The following is a 9,596-nucleotide window of genomic DNA, read 5'->3' as shown; positions in this document are numbered from 1 at the left end:
GGACTTACCTTCCCTCCGGTGACGGAGAAATTAGCAAAAATGCAGTACTTCTCGTTCTTATGGCCTGTGTACGTCTTCAAGCACTGAAATTATGAGAAACATTCAGGAGACGATCAGAACTGCAGCTTCACGTGTTTCAAATGATTGAAAAAGGAAAAACTAAGGCATTCCTTTAAGCAGACTGGGTGGAAACACTTGACAGACTCTGGTAAAAAGAACGAAAAAGAAAAAAAAAATCATAAAAAAAAAAAGATGTTTTCTCACCTTTCCTTTGCTGTAGTCCCACAGCTTCAGCGTGCTGCAAAGACAAACCATGAACACAAACTGTGAAACAAACCCCACAGTCCAGCTTCACGTGGCGTTGTGCTGCCCTCTGCAGGTGGGCGTCACACACAACCCGAGTGATCAGCCTCTGTAAACAACTTTGCTCTGCAAATGTGCAGCACTCACTTATCCAGAGTAGCAGCCAGGATGTACTTCCCATTGGGAGAAAACTTCACAAACGACACAGGAGGGTTGTCATCGTCTGTTGGAAGCGGGAGAAACGTTAGCAAACAAATCTGAGCCGGTTAGGATTCCTGTCTGGATTTCTGACTGGGTGGTTCTCATTTCATCTCTGTGATATTTCTGGGGCTCGTTAGGGAGYAGCTGCAGCTGGATGTGTCGGTTATTATAATAYCGACGATATTAGAAACGATTTTAAGGTCTGCTGTTGAATAATTCACACAACGGAATAATATTTTATATTTCTGCATCAGGAAATCATTGAAAAGTTCATTTATTTCAGTAATTAAATGTATAATTTGTATAAAGTCATATATATATATATATATAAGGGATATAATTCAAGCCTCTAAATCAGATCGTTTTGATGTTTATAAAAGTCCAAAATTATGTTTGTATAAAGAAAGAACAGTATTACATGCTAGGATTTTTAATACAAACAAACTCATGGGAAGACTGATGACWGCCGCTGTCTTTTTTTTCAGAGATGTATGGAAAGTTTGGTGGAAGGAAGACGTGTGGTAAAACCACAGCTGTAGAGGAATATGAATCTCCCTCACGGGGATGTGACAGTCACAGTTCTGCTTCACAATCCTCTCAAGGCTTCACGCTACATTTGTTGCTTGTGCACCTTTTCCCTGCCTCACTTTTTCCTTCCACCTAACTTTCTAAAGTCAAAACTCATCACCAAGTGCAACAATCACTTTTTGAATCCASTCATCGAATCTATTGGAAAAATAGCTTCTTGACGATGTTATTGGTTTACTGATCTTACCGATGAGAGTTTTTAAACACTGCCCCGACGCCGTGTCCCAGATTCGGCTGGAATAAAAACAAAACTGTTAGTTAACAAGACAAATACAAATAAAATAAAATAAAAACAAAAACAGAATCTCAGAGTGGAGCGGCTTTACCAGAGTCCATCATAGCTGCTGGACACGATCAGAGAGCCGTCTCTGTTGAAGTGAACCTGCAGATTTAAGCAGATTTCACGTTTTCCTGTTTCAGTCAAACAGGATAARTAAGAAGAAACAGAATCCAACTCACAGCGGAGACGGGATCGGAGTGAGCCGGCAGTGTTTTCAAACACTTCCCGGTCTTCACGTCCCATATCCTCACACTCTCGTCGAACTAGACGCCAAAACGAAAAAGAACACACACACACACACACACACACACACACACTGGATGAGTGTTTCAGTCAAAGTCACTAAAGCTTTGCTGCTAGTGGGAGAGAGCTCTGGCTGCAGTCCAACATCTGCTCCGTGTTTCTGACGGAGTGTTGTTGCCAGGAGCTGCGAGCGCACTCACCGATCCCGACACGATGAGGTTGGACTGCGGGTTGAAGTTGCAGCAGAACACGTAGTTGCTGTGGCCCTTCAGGGTTTTTAAGCACTTTCCCTGGATTGAAAAGAAAATATTCAGAGCCTGACGTCYGCCAATCCCAGCGCCGCGGGTTTGACGCGTCTGAGCCGCCTTACCGAGTTGACGTCCCAGATCTTCAGGGTTTTGTCGTCRGAYGCCGACACCAGCAGGTTGGAGTCCGAGGACCACGCCACRTCGGAGATGCCCTGCGGGTTTAGGACCAAAAGTCACGGAYGATGTTTTTAAAGGCAAACCCGCTCAGACAGAAGGTCCAGTTCTACTCACCAGCTTGTGTCCAGAGATGGTTTTCTCAAACTTTCCGTCRTAGGCGCCCCAGATTTTTATGAGTTTATCAGCAGCTGGAGCAGAAACAGAGACTCAGTCAGGACCGTTTGGGAAAACAACCTTAAAACGAATGTTGGCGTTTCTGCTGAGAGTCGGAAAATAACTCTGGAAATCACAGACGGTCGTTTTTATAACAGAGGACTGAAAATCTTTTGTCGGCAACGTTGACCTAAAAGCAACTTATTTAAACGTGTATTATGTAATAAATTTGTGCTGCAGGTCATGAAAAAAATAATCAGCATAAATCATTTAAACCTCTGGAGACCAAGCAGAAATAATCAGTATTATTATTATAACAACTAATACTGACATTTACAACACTGTTATTTTGGTTGGTAGCGAGTATGAATTATTATTTTGGGTTTATGTAGAATTCCTTCATTTTTATCTTTTTTTTAATACTTATTATTACCCCAACATTAGTGTGGGCTAATATTGCTGATATATTACAATTTAAATCACTTGGATTTCCATACAAGTCTTGCTCCAAATGAGCAATAATTCTTTTAACACAACTTCAGATGAAAGTGAAGTTATCTCCATGAAGCGTTGATTGTGAAAGATGCCATTTTCACAATCAAACACATGAAAGTTTGTGATTTTAGTATGAAACTTGATGYATCAGAGTTTGAGACTCTTATTTTGAAAGTTTTGCTGACTTGTACTGAATCAGTTTTGTCAGACTGCGTGTCCAGCTGTTTGATGTCATCGCTACAATAGCATTAAAGAAGCTTTTCATTTGTTCCCGTGGAAACGTATTGGGTGGAAAAAAAGCAACTATGATGGAATGACCAGATCTGAAGCTCAGAACTTTGAAAATGATCAAAGTTTTGCTGCTAAGGTCAAAAAAGTTCATGTCTGCTAATGTGGCGCATAGAAGCATCACATTAAAGGGCATTCCTAAAAATGCAGTTTTATACAAATTAACATTTCAATACTTTACTGGCATTAGAATCGCATTAGAATCCGAGTCAGGCGGCTGTCATCACAATGATGTTTAATGGACTCACAGGAGCTGGCGAGCCATTCTCCGCTCGGGCTGAACTTGACGGACGACACGGCCTTAGTGTGTCCTGCTAATGTGAATTTCAGGCTGTAGTTTGGCTTCGCGGGCGCAGACTGTGAACAAGAGCAGCAGAAAAGATCAGCGCGGCCGCAGTGATCAGGCCGTCTGCAGGGACGAGACAAAACGGGAAACGGGATTGATCGCTTTCATTGGTCAGACCTTGCTTTGGCTGGCAGACGCTGATGGGACCACTGGAGGCTTAGTGTCAGTCTCTGGCTTCTTGTCTTCTGTTGCCATGGTGAGGACACTAACATTGATTGCACGCCAACCTGAAATAGAGAACAAACAAGTAAGTGGCTTGCTGTCATTAATAAGTCTTAAGAAAAGTAAATGATAATCAGACACACACACACAGGCCACACTCTTATCTTTGATTTTCAGTATTTATTTACCTAATTGGACTAAACAGGCTTCATTCTGATGCAATGCTAATTTAATATTCTACTCTATACATATGGTGCAACTGCTGAAAGATGTTTTAAATACTAACATACCATAAATTTGTAATTAGAATCCGAGTCAGCTGAAATGGAAAATGACTACACCGTTTCTCATTGCCGTCACTCAACATAACATGTTTGCAAATCACTTAACTTGACAGTATGTTGGGGATGTTAGTTTAGCTGTTAAAACAAAACCAACATGTACTAACGARCCTGATTGAACTCAACAAAACTATATAATTCAAATATCGAGTTCATATTGTCCTAATCTAGTCAGAGTAGAGATGGTCCCATTAAAAAGTAGCAAATTGTATCTTAATTTCATAACTTGACAAAGGATTTTTTTAAAACATTAATTTCAGAACTAAACTTTTTACCCTGCCTTTTATGTATTATAGACTGATCACTTTAGAAAATATGATATTGTGCTACAATTAACGTGACTTTTAAGCTGAATAAGGGACTTTTCCGSTGTAAAGACCTTTGTTAAAGATACTTCGGTTTCATTGTGAATTGGGAAGCACATTCACAGATTTTTTTTTTTTTTTTGTCTTTACCCGGGTGTTTATTCATTTCTTTTGCATTTAAAACACCGTAACTTTTTCATTTCTAGACAACAACCGTGATTGTTTATGAAGCCTTTTTAAATTAGCTTCCAAATGACATAATTTGTTCTAAAATAGGAAATTTCATCYGACATTGCCGACATTCCTAAAGAAAGGGAATTAAACTACCGGCCTTCTGACAACAAACATGCAGACCACTGATTTTAAAAGATGTGCTCAACTAAGCGGCTTGCTAGCACAACAATTAGCTACTTTTACACACTACTTCAAAGTTTTACAAGCACAGCTACATTTCTAACCTTTAAACGTTCTTACCGTATTCAGTATATGTTATAACAAATCTAATTGGGAAGTAATGTGGCTGCTTACTGTTGCTAACTGCTTAATAAATACCTGCAGTAGCGCAGCCGTTACGCTACACAGTTAGCTACTGCAGCTAGCTTCAGTTAGTTAACTCACGTTAAAATGTTAAGATTTTGAGAAAGGAATAAGTATAAACACCTTTAACAACCATCTTGTTGGGTTTAGGGTTACTTTTAAACACGAGGTGATTTATACATGYTCGCTGAAATGATATAAAATGTGGAATAGTAACATTAAACAAAGAGCAAGACGGGATCGCTTAGTTGTGTTTCTGTGGTACTCAACGCTGAAAGCACAGATAGTATTCCAAATACGGCTACGTATAATGTGAACTAGGTTTTACTAAAACAAATTAACCGACAAAAATACCGATTTTAACAAAAAGCGAGTAGTGGCCTTAGCGTACTGCGCTGTTGACAAGTAGCAGCCACGAAGGGGGGCCATCTTCCATTCAAACAATGAGCTTTTGCTTATATGCCAATACTCACGAAGATTGATGCTGCTGCACAGTCAAATATTATTTCATCGGAAAGCAAGAAAAAGGGGAGGAAAAACCCGTACAGTGAAGGAAAAGGCCCTGCTGAGCGGCTAAGCCAAGCAGCTCGCTTCTTAATGTTTGCGTTGAGCTGGGAGGACCTGCGAGGAGAAGGAGAAGCGGGGAATGCGGTCTGTTAAGGTTCTGCGCAAGCGCGTTACGAGGGGAAGGTACGGGAACTTACAAGGATCAAAAGTGTGSCTTAGTACTGTTATTTTTGCTGAATTAGTAAACTGGTTGTTATGCTCCGTTATTTGGTCACAGGACGAAAATTTCTTTTGAAACTATTACATAAGTGGGTTTTGGTTCAGTAATTGTGTAAAAAAAAAAAAGGTCTGTAATACTTAAATTGTTACACATTTATACTTAGAACTTCGAAGTTGCAAGCAGAAAAAACAAAAAGGAATCCCACAGAGTCAGAATTCCAATATTGTTAGTTAGAAGTCCCAAGTTCAACATCTAATATGACTGCAACCCTTTTTTTAAATCTTAGAAATCTATTCATTATCTTATGTACAAATTGTTCATGCAAAATATGTCCGTCTTGTGTTTTTTAATGTCTTGATGTTTAAATACTTAATAATATGGGTGTTTCACACTTGAAAACAGTTTTGTGTTGGTCAATGTATGATATTTGAATCGAATCCAGAGACAAGATTTCAATCCCCACTGCCAAACGCGTCCAAGATACAGAAGAACAGCGAAAACTGAGAAAAAAAAAGAGAGAAAACAAGGTTAATTTATTGAACCAATCGACACCTACACCTCCTAACATCTCACTTAGTCTGTAGATTCACCACTTCCACATCACACCCTCTGCCACATCTTGGCTAAATGAATGTCAAAGATGGCTAAATCCTGACAAGATGGCCCTCTGGGAAGGTAAGTGTGGCCAACGCCTTGCAGCGACACAACACATGTCCTGATTCACAATACCAAAKAGAGTCCACAGGCACTCTAAGTCTTTGCCACAAAACAGCATAAAATTGCTATTTTTGCGGTTCTTTCTCCAATTTCAAAAATGGTAGAAAATGATAACTGAAGATGCAGTGGGGTAAAGGATTATTTGTGCAAGATGGTTTTATTTGARTATGTGTAGCTAATCTGTACTGCGTAGCATGACAAATGGGTWCTCAAGTGGTCACTGTGCACACATGGTTTATGTATTACTGTTGAGAAAAATGTTATATTCTTAGTGTTTAATCTTACCACATGAGATAAAGGTAGATTGAGCAGGATTMGTTTGAAWAAGAGGGCTTTAAGTTATCCCTGCAGAAAAGAGTGTCTGTTATCAGGAAGGAACCACGTCATAAATTAACTGGCACACAGGCAGTGGAGGAGACAAGTCAAGTCATCTTCCACAGAGAAACACTGAAACYTAAGGAAAAACAAATTAACTTTTAATAATTGCAATTTAATTGGTAGAATACMATTTAGTTAAAATTAACATGACTTGAACTAATCTAAAATGTAGTTTTATATTAACAGCACTGGTATGGTGGTGTCTAAATCAGGCTAAATTTGTAACGCTAAGTGAGCCAAACATATAAGCAAAACTAGCATAACATTAATTAGAAAATGTCTAGAATGAATGTGTTTATATTGAAAAAAGCTCAGGCATATTCGGTAAGTGTTTTCATTCTTAAAATCTGCGCTTTGATCTCAGAGGATTTTTGGTTGAACCCTGGTAAAAAAAAAATAGAGGCTTTGTTCCAACCAGGAATTAGGAGTAACATCACATTTCAAACTGGCATGAGAAGAGCTGGCTCTAAAATGACCTTTGGTCTCCCTTATCTAGAAAGAGAAGCGCCGTAGACCGAAATTAAACAGGTCTCAGAAGGTAATAAAATTGCGTCGAACTTTTCAACTTAGTAATTTGAAACGGTTGTCAGCTATACAAGGAAAGTAYACGCCTTAATTGCATAAATTAAAACAAAGAAAACACCCTTTTTTGAACAAAAGTATGGGCCTCAGAGGAACGACTCAGATTGCTTTTGCAAAAACGCATTAGGACTCCCCAAAGACGCGTCGTTGCTTTCCTTCTATTTTGGCATTTTCCCCTTATCCTATTTCTCTCAGGTAAATGAATGTATGTTCTCTGTGTTGTTTTTGCAGTTTCCTGATGTCATTTTCATACTTTGTTTTGGTTTTGATTAAACTCTGCGTCGAACACCGATTGCTGCTTTTTCTGTGGTTTCACTTCTGCCCGCATGGGATTCTGGGAGATCTTGGGATCTCGAGAAGGTCTTTTCAAAAATATATCTTAATTCTTCTCGATAATTACCCACAACGTTTATGTTTGTTTTGTATAATTTTTTTTTTTCTTGTAGTCTAACAACAACAGCAAATAMGCTCTCAGGCAAGCATCGATTCATGTATTTGGATTTCCAGAGCTATCCGTCTCGAGGCGACCCGCACTGGGAAGCCGACCCCGTGTTAAGAACCGCTGCTCTAGACACTCCGGTTCAACAGGTGGCGGTGTGAAGAGGAATGCCCCTCCCTCCATTCCTGCTCCAGCCATGTCAGCTACTGGTCAGTTAGTTTTCAGTTGGTACCCCAGTCCTGCACTCTGAAGTAAATAAAATTCGGCTTTCTGATTTAATTTCCCTTCAGTAATAACTTACTTGAGTCAGAAAAAAGTCCTCAGAAGATCACTTCAACCCCCCCCCCCCTCACGAGAAAAACCAGAGCTCATAAATCCTTCAGTTTTTGTTCAACCGTTATTTTTCTGGTCAGTTTGTTGTAAAGGATACTTTTGCTTCGTTAAACAGGAAGGTTCAGCGTCAAGACTTCCTAAAGTAGAAGTCGGCCGCCACAAAACAAAGAGAGGCTACTCCAGGTTGGCTTTGTTTATGTGAGACTGATTTATGCCGATACGTACTTGGCTTTGAGGGGTTTTTGTCGTTTTAATCTGCTAGTTAGTAGCACTTTATGAAAACCAGCTAGCCAAGTGAGCTAGCGAGTGTTGCTGTAACGTTGCTATAGGTTATCGCTGTTTTTTCTTTGTGGGAACAAAGCGCTTAAAAAAAATGTCCCCAACAGTTACCAGCATTCAATAAAGTATATTTTGTACTATKTCGACAACATCCAGAGGTGTTTGTTGCTTTAAACGAGTTTACCGTTTCAGTAAATGTTGGTTAAACTCTTCTTTGAACTTGCTCGATAAAACTAGAATACTTAGACTAAGATTTATTTATTTATTTGTTTATTTTATTTACGTGTTGTTTTTTTTGTATCGGCCATCATTTTTCGGTGTTTTACAGGCTATTGTAATGACAGCCCTTCACTAAATATCATCCCATAAAGCTGAGCATTTTAAAACAGTGATTTTTCCATGATGGCCCAAATTGTCAAGTTTAGAGCACTTTCAGGGTTCAAAATAACTTTCTTAAATAAAAAGGAATAATATGTTTCTTAAGGTTTTTTTCTGCTTAGTAAGACCTAGCATTTTAATGATTACATAAATCTGTCCTATTAAATTTCCCAATTTTTTCCTTGTTTTTGTACGATTATGTAAGCTAATTTATTGAGCTAATTCCATTAAATGAAAGCTAGTCTTAAGAATACACAAATTTGTTAAACCGACTGAAATATTTCAAGTATTTATTTCAGTTAATTTAGGCTATTGTGGTATAAAGCTGTTATAACAAACATACAAAAGATGAACAAAAAGAGTAGAGGCAAGCTTAACAATGCCTCTACAATTCCCAYGGCGTTGCTCGAAGTGCACAGTTGTAACCGTTTGCTGTTTGACTGACAGGTTGTGTGGCATGAAAACTATGCATGAAGCAGGCTGCCGTTCCCTCGGAGTCTCCACTGAGCTGAAAGGCACACGCTACCTGGCTAAAACGAGATAACGGCGAACCCTGYTTCACCTGCATCATGTCCTCCAACGCTGAGCCAGATCCCAAAATGCTCTTGAATCCTCCTCCTCCGGAGGTGACCGATCCCAACAAGCCTGGCCGACGGACCAACCAGCTGCAGTACATGGAGAAAGTGGTGGTGAAAGCTCTGTGGCGGCACCAGTTCGCTTGGCCGTTCTACCAGCCTGTTGATGCAGTCAGTCTCGGTCTACCAGTGAGTAATCTGTTTAGTTTTTTTTGAGGGGATGGGGGTTTACCTTATATTATTGCCAGATAAGAACTGCGCTGCATTGTCAGTCATACCTGGACAGACTGTCTCTTACATCCAAACTCACCTCCTATTTCAACAGGACTATCACAAGATCATAACGTCTCCCATGGACTTGGGTACCATCAAGAAACGCCTGGAGAACAACTACTATTGGAGTTCAAGCGAATGCCTGCAGGACTTCAACACCATGTTTACCAATTGTTACATATATAACAAGGTTAGGAGCTTCTTGGTTTAAAGAAGGTAAAGTCCTGGATATGTAAGTCCTAACAGAG

The 9,596-nt window shown here is 39.5% G+C and overlaps 2 protein-coding genes across 2 annotated transcripts in view; one reads left to right on the top strand and one right to left on the bottom strand.

Annotated features, from left to right (window-relative positions):
- Positions 1–5,338, bottom strand: part of wdr5 (WD repeat domain 5) — an 11,628-nt gene extending 6,290 nt beyond the window's left edge. Inside the window, exons 1-12 of the mRNA XM_008424711.2 lie at positions 5,214–5,338; positions 3,440–3,549; positions 3,225–3,333; positions 2,155–2,228; positions 1,986–2,075; positions 1,816–1,905; positions 1,552–1,635; positions 1,419–1,474; positions 1,280–1,326; positions 451–526; positions 265–298; positions 5–83 (exon numbers count right to left, since the gene is read on the bottom strand). Coding sequence (XP_008422933.1) covers positions 5–83; positions 265–298; positions 451–526; positions 1,280–1,326; positions 1,419–1,474; positions 1,552–1,635; positions 1,816–1,905; positions 1,986–2,075; positions 2,155–2,228; positions 3,225–3,333; positions 3,440–3,517 — 817 coding nt within the window. The 5' untranslated portion in view covers positions 3,518–3,549; positions 5,214–5,338. The remainder of the gene's footprint in view (positions 1–4; positions 84–264; positions 299–450; positions 527–1,279; positions 1,327–1,418; positions 1,475–1,551; positions 1,636–1,815; positions 1,906–1,985; positions 2,076–2,154; positions 2,229–3,224; positions 3,334–3,439; positions 3,550–5,213) is intronic.
- Positions 5,339–7,725: 2,387 nt separating this feature from the next.
- Positions 7,726–9,596, top strand: part of LOC103474007 (bromodomain-containing protein 3) — a 6,642-nt gene continuing 4,771 nt past the window's right edge. The window contains exons 1-3 of the mRNA XM_008424710.1: positions 7,726–8,026; positions 8,948–9,264; positions 9,401–9,553. Coding sequence (XP_008422932.1) covers positions 9,070–9,264; positions 9,401–9,553 — 348 coding nt within the window. The 5' untranslated portion in view covers positions 7,726–8,026; positions 8,948–9,069. The remainder of the gene's footprint in view (positions 8,027–8,947; positions 9,265–9,400; positions 9,554–9,596) is intronic.

This window comes from Poecilia reticulata, linkage group LG12 (genome assembly GCF_000633615.1).
Source record: "Poecilia reticulata strain Guanapo linkage group LG12, Guppy_female_1.0+MT, whole genome shotgun sequence".
Taxonomy (NCBI): domain Eukaryota; kingdom Metazoa; phylum Chordata; class Actinopteri; order Cyprinodontiformes; family Poeciliidae; genus Poecilia; species Poecilia reticulata.
The sequence above is the reverse complement of the archived record's forward strand: the minus strand, read 5'-3'. Positions and strand labels throughout refer to the sequence as shown.